This window comes from Perca fluviatilis, chromosome 7 (assembly GCF_010015445.1).
Source record: "Perca fluviatilis chromosome 7, GENO_Pfluv_1.0, whole genome shotgun sequence".
Lineage (NCBI taxonomy): Eukaryota > Metazoa > Chordata > Actinopteri > Perciformes > Percidae > Perca > Perca fluviatilis.
The window spans coordinates 2,294,440-2,319,436 of NC_053118.1; the positions used below are offsets into that span (position 1 = coordinate 2,294,440).

Genomic DNA, 24,997 nt, shown 5'->3' on the forward strand with positions numbered 1-24,997 from the left:
AATTCAGAGTGCCAACCGAGTAGACAGATCCAGCACCTGATGGTATAAGCACAAATAGTCAGTGCTCACATTCCTCACTATAGAACTGAAATGAAAAGGTGGAAACATCAATATGAGCACATTCATATTTATTGTCACATTTTATTTTATTATTAATGCATCTGCCAAAATGCAAAGCTTCACCTTTACAATATGTACATTATATACAACCTGGTTGATATTATGCCTACAGGCATTCTTTAAAAGTACAACTGATAAGGCATTTTCAAACATTCACAGTTTCGTGTATCCATGCTGTTTTTCCAGCACTACAGCAGCAGGCAGGGGCGTCAGACTGGCGGGAAAAAGGGGACTGAGTGCCCAGGGCCCTCATGCGAGGAGGGCCCAAAAAGATGCTAGAATGAATAGCTGTGAATGTGGGGAGGGGCCCATAGAAAATGCCTTTCTACAGGGCCCAGAATTTTGTGCTACGCCCCTGGCAGCAGGTGAGGTTTTAACATTAACTCAGCTAATGAAATGCACGAATATCTTGTAGTATACCCTTGTAGGAAGCGCTGTACTTTTCTGATGACCACATTAAGAAATTGAGCACAGAAACATGAGGTTGGTATGCCTAACACGTGGTTCTTGGAGCTGGTCCTTTTCTTTTTATCCTTTGGTGGATAAGGTTTCAGTCTGCTTCCAGACTGGTTATTTCAGTCTGCCCACTCTCTCCAAGAAGGCACAGCAACTTCCTATATGCACTCCTGTTAGGCAGAGAGATGGAGCAGTCTCTTTATTAGACACCTTCAATAAAGCATACAAATGCATAGGGCTGGGTATCATTCAAAAATGTCCAATACCGGTACCCATACCAATATCATGACTTTCAATATCGGTTCCTAAATGAACAAAAAGAAATTATAACATTACGGCCAAATCTTTTTAATTATTTTTCAGCTCCTACTACATGAGCCAAGTGTCTGTGTAACAGAGTTTTTCCTGTGTGTCTCTGCGACGTGTAAAGTTAGACAGCCAATCACAGACATTATTAGATCTTGGTAGAAGCATGCTGCGTGCTTATTGGCTCACTGACGCTGATGAGATTTACTCCTTTAGGTATTGAAATTGAGTATTTAATGACAAGGCATTTTTTCGATACTTCGGGGGCAATTTGTTCGGTGGCTTAAATGCATTGAATTCAGTACCCAGCACTACAACTGCAGAATAGTTCCAGTTCTGTGCGTAACACCTGCTTATCGTCTAGACAACTTAAAAATAGTTCAAGGCCATGAATGCTGTCTAAGTGGCTTCCACAATGTGATTCATGTGCTTGCTCACCTCAAGGCGATGTTCCTGCCCAGTCCTCGCTTGTGTTCTGTGTTTCTCAGACTGACAGACAGGTTGGGTATGAGAGCTTGAACCACAGAGGGATCTAAAACAGCCACTGTCTCCAGGACACTGTATACCTGCCTGTCGTACACTCCCTCATTCTCCTCCACAAAAGACCTAGGAGCATTGGGATTACAAAAACAGTAAAAGCACTGAAGGATAAAATAGGCTTTACTGTAATATATTGATGTAGTATTACTCTGTGTCTACAGTGCTGATATCAAGGTTTGAGCATCCAACGCCACACAGCTCTAATACAGGTGCAGATTTTTATTGCTCGACATTATTTTCAATTACCGTAAGACAGTGATCATCTGGTCACACGGTCCCTCTGTAGAAGCAGCGGCACATCGCTCCACCACAAGCTGTAAGGCATCTGTGCTCATCTTCCTCACTGCAAAGGGAAACCACACACACACACACACACACACACACACACACACACACACACACACACACACACACACACACACACACACACACACACACACACACACACACACACACACACACACACACACACACACACACACACACACACACACACACACACACACACACACACACACACAATTAGACAGCCCTTCAGTGATCACTCTAACTAACGTGATTGTTGTTTCTGTATAATTTGCCCCAAAGTGAGGATTGATGACAACTGTTAGCATTAAGGACATGTTTTCAACCATCTTGCTGGTACTAAGTACTATGATTACAGATTTTTTTTGGGGGGAGCTAAGTGAAGTTGCGGCAAATGCGGACCTGGAAAGATTTATTTTGGAGAACTTTGAGGGAAAAAAAGGACTTTAACATTTGCTGTTATGAATCAAAATTACAGTCATACATACAAACAAACATACATACATGTGATCATAGAAAGACAAGTCATCACTGCGTTTGAGAAAACGTCAGTTTATTTACTGAGCTGTGGTCCTTTTAGTAGCTAACAGTTTCCTGTATGACATCATCAGAAGCAACGTCGTGAGTATGAGGGAATATAGAGACCCTCTCCCTAAAAACTGGGCTGACACCATGACGCTTCTTCCTTTCTATTGTGGAAGAAAAGGTTCTCTCAGGTTGTATACATATTTGGACCTGAGAGATCTTTTTCTTCCACACTATACATGAGCAGGTAAGCTGGTCTGGTGAGACACCCATTCACATTACTCAGAGAACTTTGGTTATGTAGATAACTGAAAGTTCTCTTTCTCTAGCAGATTGCTAAACAAGGAAATTCTGAGGTAACGTTACGCGTCAGATGGTTGGTCACACAGAAACATCTGAGAAGCTGTTATTGGAACCCGTTTTCGCTTTCTCTTTCCAAAGAAATACCTGGCAGGTCATTGGATGAACCATCAACAAAAAAGGGGAGGGGCCGGCCCAAAAAAAACCCTTTTCCCACAAAAAAAAAATTTGGGGGGGGGGTTTTGCCCGGGCCACGGTGGAGCCTGACCAGATGGATTCTCACTTGATCTTGTGATATTGAGAGAATCCAGCTGCCATGCAAGGTCAATTCTGAGGACCAATCCCAGCCACACTAGGTACCAAATGAGCCAAAGGATGCCCTCTATATCAAAAAGTGGATGGCATTAACACTCAATGTAGAAAAACGATAAGCTTCGGATTAGTTTGTGTGTATATGCACAAGCATGACCGTACCCTGCGGTTCGTTGACCAGCATCACGCAGCGCAGCAGAGAGGGGAGGGGCAGAGTGAGGAGGGCGGGGTCCGAGTCACCGTTTCGCCTCAGAAGCTCCAATAGGAACATCAGAAGAGCCGCGAGCCGAGGCGGAGGAGCATGACCTTTGAACTGCAGGAAGCTCTCACTGTAACATTGGAAAGGGACATTTCCAATAACTTTTAGTTCTGAAGAAAAAATGGCAAAGTTTAATAAATATATTTGCTGAGAAACATAGCGGAAAACAAGAAATCATTATCAACAAGAATGTGATTAGGTCCTGGATGATTAGGATTAGTCAAGGAAATATGAAATCTAAGCTGCCATTTAGAAGTTTTATTTATGTCCATCACTCTTATACAGAGTTTCTGCAGGTTTCACCAAGTCAAATGTTAGACTTTTTAAGAGACCCTTTTAAGACCATTATAAATGAAATCAAAAGACCTTTACCACAACATCAACAAAACCCTAAATTCAGTTTTTTTCAAGCAAAGTATCTTAAACTTGCACTTCCCCGTAGCTGAAGAATAAAATCTGTTTTATGTGGTACAATCTGAAAGAGACTCGCACCAATAACACGAAAGCTGAATGGCTGCAACATAAGTTGCATGTTGATCCCTTTGTAGTTGTAATACAGCAAAATTATATTTGGACTAGCGAAAGAAAGAACTACAACATTACAGAGCATTAGAGGTAGCGTTACATGGACGTAGGAAAATGAAGACCTGTTTAACATTATTTAAGACCTAGAACACAATACTTCAGCGAATTTAAGACCATTTAAGGCCTAACATTTGGATTTTGAAATTTTTGACTTTTATAGACCACGCAGAAACCCTGTTATACTATGAAACACATTGCACATATTGATTTGCTGGACAGGAGTCATATCCAAACACAGTGTGGATATGAAACTAATGTCAAAGTCAGGTGGTTGTGAGGCCATGACAAGCAAACAGCACCCCCGGTTCTAGAGACCTACCAGAGCACCTCCAGGATGGTCTGCCTCAGCGCTGCTCCGCGGGTGCTTGGGTTGGCCTCGCAGGCGCTCAGAAGCACTGGGTGGTTGGCAACGATGCCCACGGAAGGTGAGGCAGGAAGAAAATGGTCCAGATACCTGCGGGTAACAGAGCGGAGCTGCTGCTTCAGGTAGGCGCCCTGCGACTGAGACACACTGGAAGCCACTGACAGACCCTGCGGGAGGAATAATTAAAAAGAGCCAGAATGAAAAAAACACTGAACAAATTACAGATGGTGAGTGACGAAAGGGATCGGGTTTCAGGTCTCTTTCATAACACCAAACACCTTTGGGCCTGCTGCGTGTACAATGTACAGTGTATGTTTGTCCTAACCTGTAAATATAGAGGCAGGCTGTCCCTGAGTGCTTTGTCTTGCTGTGTCAGGTTGTGGGGAAGCAGCAGCCCGTCGACAATACGGAACAGCAGCTGCTGGGCTTTAGATGTGGCCAGCAGGGGGCTCCAGTGCTTCACTATGCAACCTGAATCAAACAGGCACAAAACAGAGTCAGACAGACAACTGTAATGATTCTAATATAACTAATGTCTTTGCCTCGGGCCACACAGTAAAAAATAAAGAAACAAAGCTCCTGAAGCTTGGTCTATTGTATAATATAATGTGTTTAAAGTATTTGGGCTGTGCACCTACCAACAGCCCAGTAGGTCAGCTGCAGTCCCTCTTGGTTCTTGCTGACCAGAGAAGGTTTAATGTGTTTCAGAATGTCACCTATGTAGTCCAGGGCTCTGGTCACCATGGCTGAACGCTCAGACAACGCGTGCAGTCCACCGTACACACTGCCTACGGCCTGACACCATGCGGGAGAAAGCAGATTAGAAAATGTAAATGCATGGAAATATCTTCATGTAAATACAGCAGGCTGCCATGATCGACCGATACTGGTTTTTCAAGGCCGATACATATACCGATCATTAGTAGGTAATGAAAACGATATTTGGAACCCATATGCATTTACAGTGATAATGAAAATCTTTAAGTCAAAATTAAGATTTTGGAACGTTACAAACTCCAACACAAAACTTTGTTTAAATGCTTTAAGCAATGTTTTAATAAATTTGAAACTTACAACGTAATAGCCAGTAATAGAGAGTCAGACAGTGTTGTGGACGGACAGAGGGACAGACAGCGCTGTAGCCGAGCCAAAGTACAACACTTTTTAATTAATTAAAAGGTGCTCGTTTTTTTAGGCTACAACATGTTTTTTCACATACAGCAAACATCTCCTCACTATCTGCTAGCCTGCCTGTCCCTTGAACACACTGTAAAAAAATGTGGTCTCTGTAGACAGCCCAGGCTCCACAAACTTCTTCCAGCCAATAACCGACAAGAAGGATTTGGGGGTGGGGGTTGGGGGGTTAGTGCGCGGAAGGGAGAGGGAGGGGACAGGATGAGGAGGGAGGGGCCTCCGCTTTGTTTTGACAATATTTCGAATGTCAACAAGAAGTGACGTCACCCAACATCGCTTAGAGCACCTTTAACTTTATCAGTTATCAGGCAAATAAAACGCAGATGCAGATAATCTGCAAACTGCCAAAAAAACGGCCCGATAATCTCTCTATCCCTAGCTATGACAGTGATATGCATGTGTGTGTGGACTTGAGTGAAGGTGCAGGGCCAGGGAGGCATTTCCGATAAGATCTAAGATTCAGTATGCTGAGTACTGTAGGTCTTCCAAGCATAAACCTGGGGAAAAGGGTTACAACTGAGGGACATTGTAGACATCCTACAGTAACTCTGTGTATTTGACACCTGTGAGCATGCGTTACCTTGATAAAAACCTCCAGGGCTGCAGTGGGCTCTAGCCTCGTGGCTGTGGGCTGGGGGCCCGCCACTCTCTGCAACAGACTGTCCACCTGAGGAATTCTCAGCACGAGCCGGGTCAGTTCACACAGCTGCTCCTCCCCAGCCCGGCCTGGAAGCAATGAAGGCACAAACACTGGTGAGTTCAATAATAATGGACCCTTCATCCCTAATACAAGACAAACAGGTAAAGGTTAACAAGACGAAGATTTTTCTTCACAAAAAGATGCAACAAAATCCGTTCAATTCAGAGCAAAGTTAGGCTCAAGAAGCTTAAGGATCTACATTTGAGTACTGCAACATTTCTAAAAATCTGTTGTTGCTGCACACAATTGGACAGACTATAAATTGTGTGTGTCTTTTTTAGTTTGGGTTCAGGGTGGAGTTAAATAAATCCTGGTTATAATTTGCAAAAATGCACAGACACTACCGGTCTGATTCCCTAACCTTTACTGTCTGAATTCCATTATACACCTGTATCGAAGTAAATCCCGCCTGGTGTCCAAGGGATGGTTAATAACATATCACATTGTAGACTCGGCGGCATTACCTTTTCTGCTGTCAGACCCATCTGGGTTTTTGTGAAGGTGCTGCTGCAGAACACAGCGGAACCAGGCCCTTACTGACAGGCTTTGGGCCGAACCGGAAACAACACCGGCAGAATTGCTGCTTAATGAGGACACCAGCTCACTGGGAAAGGCAGAGACAGAGAATCATTTCACACAAATGTAATGTGTGTAGTTCTAAACAAATATTGAATTTACCCATCTTAACGGTTGATGAAGATGTGAAGAAATATCAAGGGCTCAATATACAAAGACCAACACAATATGTAGACAGAAAGACGCATGTGACAAAAAAATAAATAAAAAGAATGGGACAACTAGACCTAAACGCAGGCACACTCAGTGACAATGGTAAAATTCACATTCTTTGCCTCATTGTGCTGAAGTGGTCATATTTTTTTGTATTCTGACAGGAGAAGGTCTATGCCGAGACACAAGCCTTTATTTAAAAGATGAAGCAAATAAATGCCTTTGCTATCAGATTTTGACATACAGCTTCTACTGATGAGTTTAGAAGGATAACGTGAGTGAAAAATAATTTCTAAAAGGTAATTTAATAAAATTAAATAGGAATAAAACGGTTACTTCATTTTATAAATGACATATTGCTAACAGCTCAAGGTGTAGGGAATAGAGGCTTGGCAGGCTGCAACTTCTAAACAATCAATACAAGCAGTGTCCTTGTTCTGGCTTTACATTCAGGTGTAGCACCATCACTTGGCACTGTCTGATGAGGACCTTTGAGGGTTGAAATAGTCCTGTTTTGTACCCTTGAGTGTGATTTTGAAGCAGCATTACATTTTGTGTTCTGTTTAGAGGCATGGGAGCAATTTCTTCATTAAAACCTATTTTGATAATACCAAGGACACTCACTGTCTAATTTATTAATTAGATACCACCAAATATACCTACAGGATTAGTCTAAAACAATGTTGTCAAGTGGCATGTACCATGATGAAGCCTGATAGCTGACAGGTTCAGACAAGTACCTCATCCCTGTCTGACTGACCTGATATCGTCCCTTTGGGAGTGATGTGATGAAAATGCTTTGTGATCGAGGTAAATGAATACAGGGTAGATCTCGAAGGCGAACTGTACCTGTTTTGGAGCAGATGGGGAAGGTAGCGAGTTACCAGGAGTGGGTGAACCATGTCGTCCCAGCCAAAGCATTGCATTATGGACTGGACTGGGCTGGGCTGAAGGTCCTGGGGGGCAGAGCTTGGCAGATCAAAGGCCAACAGGGTGAAGCCTAAAAGGAAGAAAAAATTATTACTAGAAATCTCCTATCTCCACAACGCTGTGTCAGTGCTGGAGTATGGTCTGGCTACACTGCCTGTCTATTCTATTCTCTATCACAACGGTCCTGGGCAGCACTACTTCCCAGTAGCCGATATAGAGCGAGAGGGGAGGGACATCCGGCGCAATGTCAGGCTTTAACCCAGCAATGTACATGCGTTGAGCCAGACTGCTAGAAAGAGGATACATGCATGCAAGATTAAAGTGCATTGTAAGGAATGTAGGCATATGTCCTGACAGACTATTGCAGTTTTTTTTTTCTCTCTTCCTTAAATCATCTTATCCTCCTCCCAAACTACTCATGTTCTTATCTCTGCCAAACGGACCCTAAAATTATCTGCCTTTATCTAAAATGCTGGCATTGACTTTGCAGTTCCCCACCCCTCCATCTGCAGCCCTTTCCTGCCTCCACTCAGTGTCTATTTTTCCTTCGAGTGGGTGTTACTGACCTGCAGCGGCATCTGCCAGCTGTGCTGGAGGGGTCTGGGAGAGGCGTAGGCTGCGCAGGAAGGGGAAGAAGTGTGCCCAGAGTGCTGCTGCCACCGCTAGGTGGCGCTCTTTCACCACACTGCTGTTACCAGGAGCCCAAGCCCCGGTGGGTGCTGACTGGACACTGCGCTGATTGACCCGTCTGGAAGGACACAGACACACATACACAAAAGAAAGCAGATTAACAAATCTGTCCCGATACAAAATCCATAATCATAGCGCTCCCTCTTGTGTACGACACCATCCAACTCCGCCCTCTACTTTCTTAAATCCTTTTTTCTCCCCCCGTTTTTTTCCTCTTTCACTCCTTCATGCGTTTTCCCTCTCTTCTCTCCTGGGGGATTAGTGGGTGCGGCGGTACGCCTGCAGGGTGGAGGTAGAGGTGGGGAAGGAGAGGAGGATATTACAGGCATAGAGTGGAGCCTAATGCTGATCCCCAGTACACAGACTATACTCTGGCTCTTCTGGCTCATCTCATCCCTGGCCCTGGCCCCAGCCGCTACAGCAGCCCCACAGTGGCTGGCATTAGCCCAGATAAGCAGCTGAAGGAGCTGTAATCTCATTTAGACTGGAGATGATCCTCCTGTCCCCCTTGTTTGCCCGGATGGGGGTGTGGGGAAGCGGCGTTGAGGTGTGCTGGAGAAGGAAGAAAGGACAGAGGAACTAGTAACCCCCCCCCCCCCCCTTCTATCCCATTCTCAACCACGCACTCTAGTCTGCTGCTATAGTACGCACATACACGCACACACCTTAGCAGTGCCTTCCCTTCCAGCAAGGTTGCATCTAATCCAGAGAGAGCTGAGACAATCGATTAGAGTCTGAATTCATTAGCCTCGTTACTACTGCGGAATGGGCCTTTCACACCCATCAACCCTCATTGTACAAGACATCATCAGAGACCCCACTTAATCCTCCTCACTGCGGCTTCTTACAATGCACACACACACACACACACACACACACACACACACACACACACACACACACACACACACACACACACACACACACACACACACACACACACACACACACACACACACACACACACACACACACACACACACACACACACACACACACCCTTCCCACAGCTGCATCCAACATCCAGACAGACACATCAAACACACACCCAGGCACAAGCCAAATTTAATCCATGACAACTTTCTGTTTTATATCGTTAATTTAAAGTGTAATTGTAAAAGTAAAAAGTGTAAAAGGTGTAATTGTTACTACATTTCTCATAAGTAACCAAACAGTAGTTGTCCTTGACTTTGAAAAGAAAGGCTCAGTATCCGGTAAAAGGAAAACTCTTCACAGGGAGGCTGGTATTATATCAAGCCAAAGAGATGGGGGACCAAAAACAGATCCAACATGGTGTGCCAATGCCAGCTCACCTCATCAACCAGCGACACCCCCACTCTCCCACAGTAGAGGGTCATGGGAAGGAATAAAACTGAGGAATTATGCCTGGGACTGGCTTCTTGCCTCAGCACCATGGCAATGGCTATCAAGAGTAAATGTTAGGACCCTCCACTGCCTCAGCCATTGGCAGAATAATTCTCTTAATGTGTGCAGATTCCACACGGCTCTCACTAGACATAATGATGCACAGGCTAAATTTGCCAGGCTACATAATTGCCCATTAATTGTGTCACAGAAAAGGCATTAATCACACAAAGAGATACCGAGAATTGCCAGCCCGAAGAATTATGTTTAATTTGGTGGGACGGATTGGAAAGAGAGAACATGGTATTTTGTTATGTGGTTAAATGGGTCAGTGTGGTCCAGGCCATAACACAGAGGGCCTCTGGGAGTTCTCTTCTTCTCTCTCTTCTTGTATTGGCCATTAATGTGCAAATGCGTGCCCTCCAACCCCGAGATCTGAGATAGGAAGTTTGGGAATTAGCAAAGCTAACGAGATACCATGTGATGGCAGTAAGAGAGAGTACACTTAGGTTAGTGTTTCACTTGTGGTGTGTGGGCAGGTGTGTGTGTGTGTGTGTGTGTGTGTGTGTGTGTGTGTGTGTGTGTGTGCGCGCGCGCGCACGCAGGCAATCAAGCAATCATACACCTACATGAATCAGGCAGAGGGCACTGTAACACTTAACTTTACAATGTCCTTATTCTAGTGTTTAAGCTCATTTATTAACCTTTTGTAAGCAGTGTAAGTACAAAGTGACAGTAATACTTAGTAAAGCCCCCAGTATATCCCAGGTGGTGAAAACTATTTAAGAAATCACATGGATATTAAGAAATGAAGCAAAACCTGGAATATGTACTTACTAGGACTGGCAATGAAAGCTCAACACTTTTTTTGAAAATGATTGAAATGTGTCCACAGCTTTGACTATCAAAAGATTTACTACATTTGGCATTGAATGCTGGCTCAGATTTGCTTCCTTCTTTATCTAACCTTTGATCACACTTTCTGATTTAAAGTGGCTCCAATCAATATTTTCATATTAACAATGGAAATGAAACGATGAATGAAATGTGTCATGTGAAAGCTGCCACTCGTAGAGGATATACCCCCAGATAATTATCACCCAACTCTGCAGTTTCCCTCTGCTCTATGGAGCGTTTTTGCTTCTTTCTTCTCATTGTCAGGACAGACAAAGTTTGCGACTAGCTGGTGAAAAAATGTTTTAGCTTCTCAAGAGCCAAATATTTCCCTCAGAAGTTGGTGGAGACCAAAACAGAGCTTAAAGGAGTGATTTTTAAGTTTACATTGACCAGATAGCCAGACACATGACTCCAAATGACTGAAATAGGAAAAGGTTTATAAAGGTGATAAAATTCCAATGTTGTCATTACAGTTCACTATGCTGCCCCCAAGTGGCCAAAAAAAGTCACTTAATGCAGCTTTATAATAACTTTACAAATTTTAGACTGTATTTTATTTGAACAATGTTTTTGTACAGCTACCAGCAGGGGTTAAATTGAGCCGGGGCTCTCCGGCACATAAGCCTGCTCGTTTGTCCAGATGTGCCTGCTTGCAGTCTAAATATGTCACATAAAATTTGATGAAAGTGATGCTTTTGAAAACATGATATTTCTGACAATAAATGAAATATTTTTGAAATGGCATGCCTATTTTGTCTCTGCGGAGCTGAGATGAGAACAATCGGAACACGGCAACTGCCCAGAACTGCAGACATTTCACCACCGCGGGTCAACAACATAACGCCAGTGTCTCCGTCGGTAGGATTAACAGATAAAATGACTTCTCCTAAAGCTAAAAAAAAAAGCTCGGAAGCTCCAACGGCCGCTACGAGTTCATGTCGCTGACCAAGCCGTTGAACCGGGTCTCGCTGTTGCATCTCCTCCAGCGGCAGGGCTCCGAGCCGGCAACGGCTCGCCTCCGAGAGCCCCACTCGGTGCCGTGTGTGCGTCTGTGTGTGTGTTGTAGTAGTAGTAGTAGTAAAGAAAGAGAATGGGTGAAGGAAGTTTGTGTGAGGTGGACCTGGTCACCACAGACCCAAATCTTCTCAGCTGTTGCTACTGTCATTCTGCACTGTCTCTTCATGTGGCACATTTTGTTTGGCACATTGTATGGGTCACTTCTTATATCATAACAAGGTAATACAATGTGTAATTATTTTCCTGGGGGGACATACCCCCGGACCCCCCTAGGGAGAGCCCCACCACATAAGAAATCCCAATTTAACCCCTCGCTACCAGGGCTGCTCAATTACGAAAAAAAAAGAAAAGAAAAAGAAAAAAAAGACAGTGAAAACACCTTGAACTGTGAGATTTCCCTTTATACTTTTCCCGTTGAACTTTTTTTCCCCCCGCTCAGAACACGATTAATTGCACAGCTCTAACAGCTACTGTTTAGATTTGTCTTCTTCTGTTAACATGAAAATAAGGGTTTTGTAGAAAAATTGGTTTTATTTCTAAAAGTAAGGTATCAAAAAACTATTCTTGTGGTATCGGTACAGAAACAGGTACTGTATCAGAACTAGTATCAGAAATGTTTAATTGATTCCCAACCCTGATTTGCACCTGGTTTCTTTTGCACTTCTTTTCTTTTGTGTTAACGCTGCCAACATGACTACATTTGGACCAGCTCTGTTAGCCATTGTCCAAGATTTCAATTCCATTTGGAACATATCCATGTAGCGATTCAAAAAGTTTAAAAGTACTTACTTTATGTAATTAATTTAAGCATAAGTACTACTTGCTATACTACTTACGTGATTATGGTTCATTGGAAAGGAAAATAATTGTTGCAGACTTAAAAACTTGGCGAGCAAGGTGATACTCAACTCTTTAACACCAGATTTAACTGAAAATCTACAATGAAGGATCACACATCATTCCTCACTCCGTAGCCTTGCAGTCTCACCTGATTTATATCTCCTCTCCTTTCTGTTCCCACCTCTACCTCCCCACATAAACAGACACTGTTTCAGCTGTGGCTCTCTGGCCTTCAGCTGGGGTCGCTCATGTAACGAACACCTGTGTCCTACGGCTGAACCCGTCCTGATGCCCTACTGACCATAGTCTCTCAACGCACTCACAGCACCGCCACCGTCCCCATGACGACAGGAGGGTCCATTGCGGGTCCCTTGGGCCTGTAACTCTACACAGAGCTTCACCAGCACCTGGTGAGGGTGACATGGGGGCCACTAGGTCTGCTGAGACTAACAGGGGCCTCAACGCAACACAGGGCCTTTAAAACACTCATTCCTGCTGACAGCACAATCCACCTATTGTCAGTATGAGAAGCGAGTGGAGTCCGGGCTGGGTTGGGAGGAGCAGAAGAGATCTCTCTATTCTGCTGTAGCCACTTATCAGATTTTAACAGAAGCTTAGCTTGGCCTTGGTCAGAAAACATTTGTCTGAATGGGTCCACTATCTGTGAGGGAGCAGTTATCAGGGAAAGAAAAGAATGAGGGAAACTGAGAAAAAGTAAGAGATACTGGTAGTATTTACACCAGCTGTCTCACCTGAGCTGGGTGAGGACGATCTGCAGAAAGCCCAGGGCAGAATTCAGCTCTGAGAGGCGGCAGGCAGGCAGCAACCAATCAAACCCTTCGTTGAGCAGCTTTTCCTCGGAGAGGTTGAGACTGGTGCTCGTCTCGAACACCTCGGCCACGCCCTCCAGGTATGAGCCGAGGGGCCCCCAGAGGGCAAGTCTGCGAGAAACCTCGGTGGTCTTATTGTAGAACTCTTTGGCCGTCTCCTTAAAAGAGGAGGCCAGCCAGCTGGCCTGTGCACCAACATCCAGACCCCTCTCCTGGAAGAAAACATCAGATGATGTCAAAACATCTTGAACTGGTGGAATTTGTGCATCGACAAAAAGCCTTTGCTGTGTGACTGGCTTGCAACAATAAACTTCCTGATACAATTTCTGATTGACAAACAATACCTGGAACAACAGCAGCAGTGACAGCTGTCCCCTCCAGACCAGGGTGCGGTGCCCGGGGGGGCAGTTAGAGGGAAGGAAACACAGCAGCTCACAGGCTCTGCTGGCCACATCCTCCAGCTCCACCTGCCTAGCCACCACCAGAAACAGCAGCAGGAAGTTTATGAGGCCTGCCTCTGGTAGCTCCTGCATCTTCTTTGAGGAGAACTTGGAATAAATCCTGGAAACACAAGCGAACAATAGAGAGAGGAGGAGGAGACAACGCTTTGAAATGTGGCACAAGAGATGTTCTGCTAGAGGAAAAAGTGGTCAGAGACAGGGATGTGTTCAGGATTACAGTGTCTGCTCTTCACAATATCACTTAATCCGGGGCAACAAAATGGTTGAATTGTTAAAAAAGAAAAGAAAATCCAAATTCAATTGTTCTTTACTTCCACTGACCAACTCTTCAGAGGTGATTTCTTCTTCTGAAACCTCTGACTTTAAATGCTGACTAACTGAACCTTCTATCCCCACTGTGCATCCCACCACCTGCCTCCATCGCCGTCTCAGCTCCAGGCTGTGCTTCACGAGCCTGTGTGTGTGTGTGTGTGTGTGTGTGTGTGTGTGTGTGTGTGTGTGTGAGAGAGGGAGTAAGCAGGATCTAACAGCGTGCTGGGTGGTTCTCTCCCCCAGCACGCTGTTAGATCCTGCGGGCACTGTGGAGAAATGCCTTTAAAGATCATGTTAAATGTCAGAGACACTCAGACACACAGCAGTAGGCGCTTGGTCCTTCTCTCTACAGCCAAACCAATTTACTGCAACACCAGAGAGAGATCAATAAATAAACACACACACACACACACACACACACACACACACACACACACACACACACACACACACACACACACACACACACACACACACACACACACACACACACACACACACACACACACACACACACACACACACACACAGCTTGCTCGCCTGGCAGGAAAACACAGAAGGCTGGAGCACCCCCCTTTTTGTTTTACACCCCACCTCCCAAACATAGATGCAGCCCACACAGGTGAGTAGAGCTGCTGTTTGGGTCAAAACACAAACAGCCAGCATACCAAGACTCAGTGTAAGAAGTATGATTGATATGAAGGAGTGGAGAAAAACAAGAGAGGAACTGAGAAAGACCAGGTTAACACCAAAATCATCTTAGTTAAACCCACAGAGGACTATAAAAGGACTGCCAAACATGCAGTCAGACTGTGAGAGGAGGAAGATTTAAATAGATGAATGGGTAATATGTAACAGGGATATAAGCAGCGGAACATGGGATTTTGTTTTCCCAAGCAGTTAGTTCTTCATGTTTTTTTTCTTTTTTTTTTTCGTTCGACATTTTTTCTTTTTTTTGGTGAAGCAGATGCTCCTAACTCCCGTCGTTGGAGATCAACATGCTTGCAGTCGATCCCATTAATGCGGCCGGCGCGGGTGCCCCGCAGAGCCCGGCCAGGAGTAGGAGCGCTGCCGAATGCTGTAGCGATAGAGTGGGCACGCCTAACGCCTCCTGAGGGGAAGGAGGTAGTGGTGGTGGGGGGGGGGGGATATCTGGACCTGTCCCAGCACAGTCTGGCAGTTGCCAGACTGCCTACCACCCACATCTCCCCGCTCCCCACCACCCAAGCTCCTCTCTCTATCCGTGTTGGAAACCAACACAGCTTCGTTAAGGCGAATTAACCGCCACGCTCGTTAGCTAATTAGACCCCATGTCTGCAGTGCTACTGAGCACATTCCAGACAGAGGGAAGTCATTAGGCGGATTTATCTATGGCTGCCTCTCTGGCGCCCAGCCGGCCTTGGATATAGGATGGTCCAGCGCTCGGTTCTGATGTGCACATTAGCTTGTGATCTTTCCTCTCTTCTTTCATACTTTTCTTCACAAAAGACACACACTCTCCCTCCATCCAATGGCCTCACACACTCATCACGATGTCACTGCTCTAGGGAGCAGGTGCAGTGTGTGTGTATGTGCATCTGTAGGAGGCTTCTTGGCTCTTGTGCTGAAGAGCAGGTGGTTGACTCCTGAGACACCTGCTCAACTGGGGGGCCTGAGTAAATATCAAAGACGCACTGGGAGACTGCAGTGCACCTGGCACACACACAAACAAGACTGAAATGCATGATAGTAAGCAAACACACATGGTGTTTGTGTATTCATGCAATTATGCACCTATACACACAAATCCAAACAGCACACTAAACACATCATACATTAGAAGATCAAGGGGAAAGGGGGAATGCTACAAAGCCTAGTCCTGATTAGTAATCATTTTTCACAGCCTCTAATCCATGTTTTCCCTATTTATCTTATCTCTTCCTTCAAACTATACAGTATATGCTGTATATGGAGTCAACTTCCTGGCTGTGAGACATACTTTTCATGGTGGAAGTAAATGTGAAGGAGCGAGAACTACAAAGCCTCCCAGTCTTCTATCCGTACTTACCTTCCTTTGATCTGTCTCTGTGGGACTCCACCAGCCCGGTCCTGGGAGAGGCACAGGGCCAGCACTCGGAGGAAGATGTGGAAGGAGTTGGCTGAGCGGTAGAGCTGGGTGTGTCCTGGAGAGTGGAGGGGAGAGGGGGAGCAGCAGCTGCGAGCCTGCTCCGACAGAGCCAGGGGCGTCTTGCACAAAGTGCCCACGTCAGACATCCCGAGCCAGGGTACAGTGAATGCAGCACTCTGGGGTGGAGGGACAGAAAATAACGTATAACGTAACTGTACAGGCCTCGGTAATAACTTACAAGAAATACGTGCTGCATGACCAATATCTGTGTAGCAACCTTTTCAATAACATGACAAAGAATTGGAAGTGTGTTACAAAAAAGCAACAAATATGATGTAACTCATTATAACAATCTTAAAAATCACAGACAACAAATAACGCCTTACTTTCTTACATATAGCAAAACTACAGTAGAAGAACATCAACAAGAAAATCCAAGACAAATAAATAAAAGAATATATATGACACACCTTCTCAAAAAGTAAGCTAAAGGTGGTCTGATTGTAGAAGATATAATTAAAATGGAGGCAACATATCAAGTTTGAGGAATTTTTGGGAGTACAGCCTTTGGTTTCCTTCCTTTGGTTTGTTCTGAAGGTTGGTGCTCACCAGATTCTTGCTGTAGTAGTCCCAGAGGGTGGAGACAGCACTGGTGCTCGGTTCCCACAGCAGACAGAGACTGAGACAGCAGTGGACATGCATCCTGACCTGCTCCTCTGCCAGACCTCCCTGTTATTACACACAGACACGCATACAGACAGATGGGTTCAATTTACTACTGAGACTGTATTTCTTTTCAATGAGGTTAAAAATACATGTGTAAACAGAAGCAGCGCTGACCTTAGGGTTACAGGTTATCTTGAGCAACTCTTCCACAAAAGTCCAATTATCCCCCAGATGTTTCTGTGACTGCAGACAAAACAAGATGTATCATTTAAAAACAATATCGAACAACAGCAATTAATGCTTTTTCATCAAAATCATACTGTCAATATGGGTATAAGGGGGGGAAAGTAAGTAAGTATGTCACCTGCATTCCTATTTAAGACTAAAGTAGACATTGCCTGCAGAGGCATCATCAGTCTCACTTATTTCAGTCCTATATTTCCCCAACGTGTCTAGTTTTGGCACCATTCTTTATTTAAGTGTCAAGACAAATTAATTCTCAAGACTAAATTTAGATTTGCAGAAGCCTCTTGGATCAGAGGCAAAATGGCTTCTGTGAAGAATTTTTGTCTTTACAGTCCACTACCTGGATGAATTAGATGCACCTACATGCATGTTTAGTGAAAGTAAATATTTGCAGAGTAACATGTCGATGACTCTAGGTCTCCTACCTCATACTGGACAGTGCCGTTGCGACTGTACTGCCCTAACATTGCTACATGAGTGAGCAGCCACCATGTGAATCCCAGAGGGTCCTTACAGTGTGTGGGGAGGCCACTGAACTGCTCTGCTGCTGGCTTCCCTGAAACCAGAGGCCTCAACAACGAGTTCATGTAGCTCCAGAAAGACTAGAGAGAAACACACACACACATATAGGTTCATTTTGTATAGATAGAGTCTATATATTATTGTGTGACTCTGAACATGTCTGTATTTGCATTACCTGTGTGTGCAACACTTTGTTCCTGTATTCCAGAAGGTGCATGAGCTGGACCCACAGCTCTTTGGTACAGGAGCAAAGGTAGTGATGGCTGCTCAGTGCCTCTGTAGGCCTCACCTAGAAATCAACAGGATCCATTTAACATTAGGTGTTTAAGGACACATCGATCTGGATCGATCTATCGATTCAATGATCCACGATCCTATGTTATCGATGCAAAGTGAAAAATCAATACATGTCATCTGTAAGATGCCCCTTTATTTTAGAATCCCACTTTATATTTTATATACTTTTTCTTTTTATTAAAAAAAAATCTTTGTTTTTAATTTAAATGTCTGGAAGACCTTAGCAATAACATTTTCAAAAATCATATTTTTGTTTCTTTTTTGAGTTGCTATAAATGTAGTCTCGCATTGCCAGACCTTCCTCCACAGCGCTGCGGGGGAGGGTCTGGCTAGTCCACACAGCATTTCGGGATGGGAGAAAAACATGCTCTGGTTTATTGGCATTTCTTTAAACCAATCACAATCGTCTTGGGCGGGGCTAAGCTCCGCACGGAGCCACTGTGCCTCTGCTAAATAGTCTCGTGAAGGAACTTGTTTTGGTGGAACATGTGTACGTTCAAAAGTAGTTTTAGTCGTGCAACAGAAAACTCAGATTGGACAGATAGTCTAGCTAGCTGTCTGGATTTACCCTGCAGAGATCTGAGGAGCAGTTAACCATAGTCCTCACAAATCCACCGGAGGTTAGAACGCCAACAACACAAAGGAAGCCCAAGGCAACGGACATCCGGCCTAAATGAGGGACATCAGGCGGAATTTCCAGCAGCACCGGAGCAATCCCGAAACGTTGTGTATATAGACCATTATAAATGTAACTGAATCGAATTTAAATTGTATCGTCGAGACAGACTTTTAAGATATCAGATACCAAAAAAAAAATCAATATAATATTGTATCGTGATAAAACTTGTACCCCTATTTAACATAGAAAGCTCCCAACTGCAGTTCTGTTCTACATAAATAAAACGTATTTCACTGATATGAAGATTATACAATTAGTTTGATTATATTTTGTACTACAAGTACTCCGCATGCAAAAACATGGTTTAATATTATTAACGTCCAGTACTAATGCTGTTTTAGAGACTTCTCCACCCTAAAATGGATAATGGTCTGGGGGGAAACATTTTGTGGGCATGATGAGATGCCAAATTCATATTTAGTCCGTGCTAGCCGCAGCTTCCATCCATTTTCTATCAACCAAGAACTACATGTGATACACCAGAAATGCTTTTTTTAAGCTAAAAAACAACCTAGAAATACCGCTGGTATATCTCAACATTAACGTTTAATGACTTGTGGCCAGCTGCCCACCTTGCTGTATTTGCCTATGGCCAGGCCAGTTAAGTCACACAGCAGACTGCACAGGTGCTCTTCAAACAGACTGGTATCAGTCAGGTTCTCTCCCGTCAGGTTCACAAACTGGTGGGCGTACACCACCTGGCCTGGAGACAAGAACATGTAAAATTACTAAATGCCTGTTTCCATGAAAATGACTTGACTGTGAGCTGCAAATCAAAAGATCATGCCCACAGTTCTAGTTGTTAGAGGTTACATACCAGTCAGTGTACAACCATTCACTGTCTTGTATGGCTAGAGAATATGGTGTCTCTGTAGCATTAGCTATGCAACAATTCCACACTTTGATATTATTACACAGTTTCCCTCCCATAAACAGGTACAATCAGCCTCTAAACTACAACATAATACAAGTCACATATCACATTTCAATATCTTCAGTGTCTATTTCCTGTCTAGATATTCAGTTGCAAGTACCAGACGCACACCTTGCATCTTGTGACCAAGTAGGTGAAGGATCTCCAAGACTGACCAGTGGATGTCAAGATGAAGGTGTAACAAATGCCAAGAGGGAGGAAAAATCTGTGGTAGAAATACAGAGCACCGAGGTTCAATGTAAACAAGCAGGAAAATCAACTGAAAATATTTCCTCACGTTGTACTAAGGTTCTGGATAAAGAGAACTCTTAGGCAAGGGCTATGAAAAAAGTCATCCCTCTAAGATCTTATGTTATTTCCTTTGCTCTGTAAGCCTAATTACATTTATGCCACCCACACTTTTGTTGCAACCGTTTCTAAGCCCTATCATCTTTACAGCCGCACCCGATGCCTATGCATCGCACACACCTTTCCTGGGTTAGGTATGGTGAAGGCACTCTGAATGTTGGCGGGCAGGTCTTTGAGTCGTCCTAAGAGTAGAGTGATGCCAAACACCTCCTCCAGAAGAGCGGAGGGGAGCTGAGCCTCCAGCTCTTCATAGGAGTGTGAATGACCTGCATCCAGGGAGCTGAAAGGTTCCAGGTATCTAAACAAAACAAAAAAAAAGGACATGCATGTTCAAATACACTAGCAATGCAGTAAAAGCAGCATTGAAACACATAGATCAGGGGTGTCAAACATTTGGCCTGTGGGCCAGAATCGGACCGCCAAAGGGTCCAATAAGGCCCACTGGATGACTGGATGAAAATTGCAGAGAAGTAATTAATTCCGATTCCAAATTTCCCACTTTAATCTCAGAGAATATCAGAGTTCTTTTTCCGTAAATTACGACATGAATCTTAGAAATTCTGAGTTTTTCCTGGAATATTACCCCTCTCTTCCCGGGTCCCTAACATTATTATTCTTTTCCTACAATAGCCTTAGAATGCTGTTGTAGCAGTTGCGTTTGCCAACACCAAGCTGACAAGAAACTCTGTGGCAGATAAAGTTTCTGACCTTTCTGGAGTGGTTTAGTGGTCTAGTCCTTGAGATCAAATTAGCGGGATGTGGCCCATGAACTAAAATGGATTTGACACCCCTGATATAGATGAAAACAGACTTAGTGGTACTGGCGTTGATATTACATATGGAGAATTACCTGTGCACGAAGACTTTGACATACTGAAGAAATGAAACACATTGTTGTCTGAGGTCCTCTGCTTCATAGTGGAGGCTGCCTGCTTGACCTACAACACATGAGGGATGTTGTGGGCAGTACTCCTCAATCTTACGTAAAACATGCCCACTGTATCAGATACCAGACACAACTCAAACACTAGAATTGAGCTGAACAATCTCTTAATGGTAAAGTTATTTGTTGGAACAGTAGGCCAAGCAGATTAATTAGTGTGGTCACTTCAGAAAAGCATACTATTACACCCATGTGTATCTTTATTAGTCATTCAAGTTAAATATAAAATGATACAAAATTGATGCAGCAAAACCAGAGATAGTCTTTTTTATTCCATGAGTTCTTCTTCCTTGTCAAAACCTGAGGCCCACAACGCAACTCGACCGTTGACAGCTAGTTCGGAAATTTGGGTGTGCTGTGTTAGTAGCTGCAAACCGACTTTAATGTGTAAAATCTGTGGTTTCCCTTTAATGCACGGGGAAGAGCTGCCAAGCATCGACCTAAACTTATGTTGCTGCTGCTTCCTCAGTTAATCATACTAATCGCCTTACATATGTGTACTGTATGTTGCATTTATATCGTCTTTGGCTAGTAAGGAATTTGCCTTTTCGCCATTTTCCTGTCTGATACTGTGGCTCACTGGTTAGACCAACTGGACCTTATTTGAAATGATTTAAAGTTCTCATATTATGCTCATTTTCAGGTTCATAATTGTATTTAGGAGGTTATATCAGAATAGGTATACATTTGGAATATGACTGCGTGCCCTGACAGTACCTAAGGACTACTAGCCAGTCAGAAGCAGAGTATGGGGGCGTGCCCTGACAGTACCTAGGTAAGGACTACTAGCCAGTCAGAAGCAGAGTATGAGGGCGTGCCCTGACAGTACCTAGGTAAGGACTACTAGCCAGTCAGAAGCAGAGTATGAGGGCGTGCCACGCTAGCAGCTAGGCGAGCATTATAACGTGTGTTCTAAAGTGACCACGTTAGTCTCTGAAGTAAAGGCTGGACTACAATAGAGCTGTTTGGAGCAGTTTGTGAACAGTGTTTTCTGTTGGAGATGGTAAGTCCCTTTTGGGGTGGACTTTGGGCTTTTTAACTCTCTTGTGTATGCATTCGCAGTGTATTTATTTATTTATTTATTTATTAATTATAGGGAACTGTGTGGTGTATACGAGTGTGTGTTTATGTGTGAGCTGCTAGACACTTGAATTTCCCCACGGGGATGAATAAAGTATCTTCTATCTATTTGTAAACCTATAACGTGCACAAAAAAGATATAGAACACAATAAAGGAAAGGGGAAAAGCCAAAAAGCATAATATGAGCACTTTAAAGTTCATAATGAGATGTCTAAGGGAGTATACTCAATTTTCAATATTCAGATTCAGATTCTTCTACAGACATTATCGGACTACATAAAAGCATCTTGCTAACACATACAGATGTCTGTTAATGTGAGCAAATAATGTCTTGCTGTGTGGACAAAATACTGACATAAAAACTATTAGCTGGACTGTGGATTGCAAATTGCACAAGCTTACCAAAGTCATGTGAGCTGGACTGCACCAAGGACTCCAGCCTGTAAAGCTTTTGTCTGAAATACAACAAAGAGCAACCAGTGACATGTATGTGAATGACCAATGAAAGAAAACAAAAAGAAGCTTTGTCTAAGAAGGATTCCATTTCTAAGCTTGTTCCGCCATGGAAAATTACCTTCAGATTAGGGTGGTTGTAGCAACAAAGATTAACATTAAAACTGGGTTTATTTTAAAAGCAAACTTAACTGGGATCTGGTTTAGATCTTGGCTTACCTGAACAGACCAAAGAGTAGCTTTGTAGATTCCACCAATGCAGTCTCCGTTACCCAGGGAAAACCAAAGAGCTCCACTGTGTCTGTCTCATACTCCGCAGGGGCCGGGTCAAGACGCAACAGCAGCCTACAGAGCGGACGCAGTCACATAAGTTAAGACTTCATTTACTAAGGTTCTGCTGCCACCCTATTACAATGGAGGTGACATTTGCAGTGCTCAAATCATCAAAAACTGACCTTTGAAAAAAATCAACAGCAGTGTATGTTTCCAGAAAATTGACCCTTACTCAGGATAATCCACAGATGCTGCTGTCAACGGTTTTCATTGGGGTCATTTCTCTGGCACAAAATAGGCACAGTGAAAACTGTTGATATCCAAGTGGGAAAATATGTTTTTTTTTGGTGTGATTACGGTGAACTGATGGACAGTGACTCTACCGTTTCAGGGAGCCTCTTGCAGCGTATCCCTCTGCGGAGAGTGCTCCGGTGGGGTCCTCCTTTGTTTCAGAGCAGCAGAAGCATGGCGGTCGGGCTGGAGTCAGCTCACATAGGCTGTCTGCTGCGAAGGGAGAGACTGGTGGGGTGAGGGATTGGCTGAAGTCGTCTGCCATGCTGCCGGTACAGAATCAGAATCTCCTTGAATGACAAAACATTGTATTGAGACATTACAAGATTGTTTCACAAAACAGAGGTATCGTGTTGCATGAGGTGCAGACAAAAGTAGCAGGACTTCACATACTGTAGGGAGAAGATTACTATTTAAAAGCAAATTAAACATGAGCCTATGTTCAAAGCGATATACAATATTAACCATAGCTATAGTATATTATACCTCTTTGAACCTCTCCCCTCTGGCAGGAGGGTGTGGTCCATCAGGACCTCACGCCACATAACAGTTTCTTCCCCTCTGCAGTCAGCCTCATTAACAAGGCCCTGGATCCCCTCTCACACTGACTCTTACAGCCTACATCCTGGAATATATACCTGTCCTTTGCAGATTATGAAATTTGGCACATCCCTCAACATTTTTGCACATCCTGAAATAATCCATACAGACTCTTTTTTTCTTAATATTAAATAGTTATATGTAAAAGTTATTTTTTTCTGTATTTAGTGTTTATTTATTTCATATTAATGTTTACTACTGTACGTTTATGTATGCACCAACAACCAAGACGTATCTAACGTATCTGAGATTTGTGAGGTTTAACGTTATTAAACGAACCTTTAAAATCTGGCAACTCATGTTGCCCTGCTTCAAAACTAGTCAGTAATGGTTCAATGCAGCCCTCGGAACACGTGTGTTAAATTATCCGCAGCAGTTATAAACGGTTCATTCTGTCTACAATGGGTTTGCCGGTAAATAAGACGACATCCTGATAGTATTTAGTGATTAGTAAACCGAAATAGCATTATTTCTAGGGACACTAAACAACACAGAGCTTCCAGAAACACGAATGTTATGAAACATTTACAAACCTTATATTTCGGCTTCTTGTGTAACGTAATATTCCGTAAATGTATAGCAAAGTATGAAGACTAACGTTACATCGCTGGCATGACTTCGTTGTTTGGTTTTCATTCTCTCCCGCGCGGAAACTCTACGCATGCGCACACAGCCTCGCGTCCGATGATTGGTCCGAAGTTTCACAGTGGGCGTGGTCCTGTCATATCGAACGACACACAACAAGAGAACTCACCGCTACGTGCTTCCTTTGTCGTATTATTTCTCCAGGTGTGTTGCTGTTGTGTTTGTCAAATAGTCTCTTTCTTGTTTTAACGTCTTTATTTTTCGAGAGTTTTGTAAAAGAGCAAAGTCAGTGTCTTCTATTATACAGCTGACAGCGCCAGCTGTATTATTGTCATCCTCAAGAGACTTTAAGTAACGTTAGGCCTGATTTAATTATGTTTATGTCACAGAGGCCGGAGTTCAGGTCTGTCGGAGTTTAATTTACACCAAATATATTAGGATACTAGGCCTTAAAAGAAACACACACGACGAATACTGCTCAGTATGTCAATTATTACCATAAAAAATCCTATAGTATACACATTTCTGCTAACAAAAGGGCTTATGCACTGAACCAGAGCACCTGCTCCATGCCATGACTTTTCTACAGACATGCCAAAGTCACTTGTCCCCCTCAGTCTCGCTGTAGGGGTCCCGCCCAAATTAATACAGAACAACGCAGCGGTTTCAGTAGAATTTTATCCACGCTAACCCTAATTTCCATATGCAGATCTGTCTCTCCCAGTCCCTCTCGCCATCACACCATTTCTTGCATTCTAATGGATTCTCACATCTTTACAAAATCCCCCCTTCCGCCACACGCCGTGGATGTGCTCGTTTTGTCGACTTACAGTTCGTTATGTCTGCACGTTTGACCTGTCCCGTGAGGAGATGCACGATAAATGCGCTGTTTTGCATGCTCTATTTTGCACGTTTTATTACCAGGAGTCAGTGG

At 43.7% G+C, this 24,997-nt stretch overlaps 2 protein-coding genes across 4 annotated transcripts in view; one reads left to right on the top strand and one right to left on the bottom strand.

Moving 5' to 3' along the window:
- Positions 1-101: 101 nt before the first annotated feature.
- On the bottom strand, positions 102-24,966 carry mms22l (MMS22-like, DNA repair protein). Of its 2 annotated transcripts, none has more exons than XM_039805147.1 (26): positions 24,894-24,966; positions 22,971-23,168; positions 22,534-22,659; positions 22,264-22,316; positions 20,688-20,775; positions 19,958-20,135; positions 19,601-19,694; positions 19,128-19,258; positions 17,755-17,868; positions 17,483-17,659; positions 16,986-17,054; positions 16,755-16,874; positions 16,086-16,321; positions 13,610-13,826; positions 13,188-13,477; positions 8,193-8,374; positions 7,546-7,696; positions 6,432-6,571; positions 5,848-5,993; positions 4,712-4,868; positions 4,399-4,544; positions 4,029-4,240; positions 3,028-3,194; positions 1,669-1,765; positions 1,321-1,488; positions 102-746 (listed from the first exon to the last, which is right to left on the bottom strand). In XM_039805147.1, exons 2-26 carry the CDS (start codon positions 23,141-23,143, stop codon positions 671-673), a joined length of 3,708 nt encoding a protein of 1,235 aa, XP_039661081.1. In that variant the 5' UTR covers positions 23,144-23,168; positions 24,894-24,966; the 3' UTR covers positions 102-670. The 2 variants fall into 2 exon arrangements, with proteins under 2 accessions (XP_039661081.1, XP_039661080.1); XM_039805146.1 differs by lacking the exon at positions 24,894-24,966 and adding an exon at positions 24,012-24,133.
- LOC120561851 (proprotein convertase subtilisin/kexin type 4-like) overlaps positions 24,192-24,997 on the top strand; it is a 271,064-nt gene continuing 270,258 nt past the window's right edge. Inside the window, exon 1 of one of the 2 annotated variants that reach the window (XM_039805152.1) lies at positions 24,192-24,267. The gene's annotated coding sequence lies outside the window, so the exon portion shown is untranslated. The remainder of the gene's footprint in view (positions 24,268-24,997) is intronic. The other variant, XM_039805150.1, reaches the window with a different exon arrangement.

Bases quoted from the DNA above. Each gene is read 5' to 3' on its own strand.
- mms22l (XM_039805147.1), bottom strand. From the start codon at position 23,143: ATGGCAGACGACTTCAGCCAATCCCTCACCCCACCAGTCTCTCCCTTC. The intron at 22,660-22,970 runs GTAGAGTCACTG...TCCGCTCTGTAG, and splicing joins GCAAGAGGCTCCCTGAAACG to GCTGCTGTTGCGTCTTGACC. The intron at 16,322-16,754 runs GTGAGCACCAAC...CCTCCACCCCAG, and splicing joins ACTACTACAGCAAGAATCTG to AGTGCTGCATTCACTGTACC.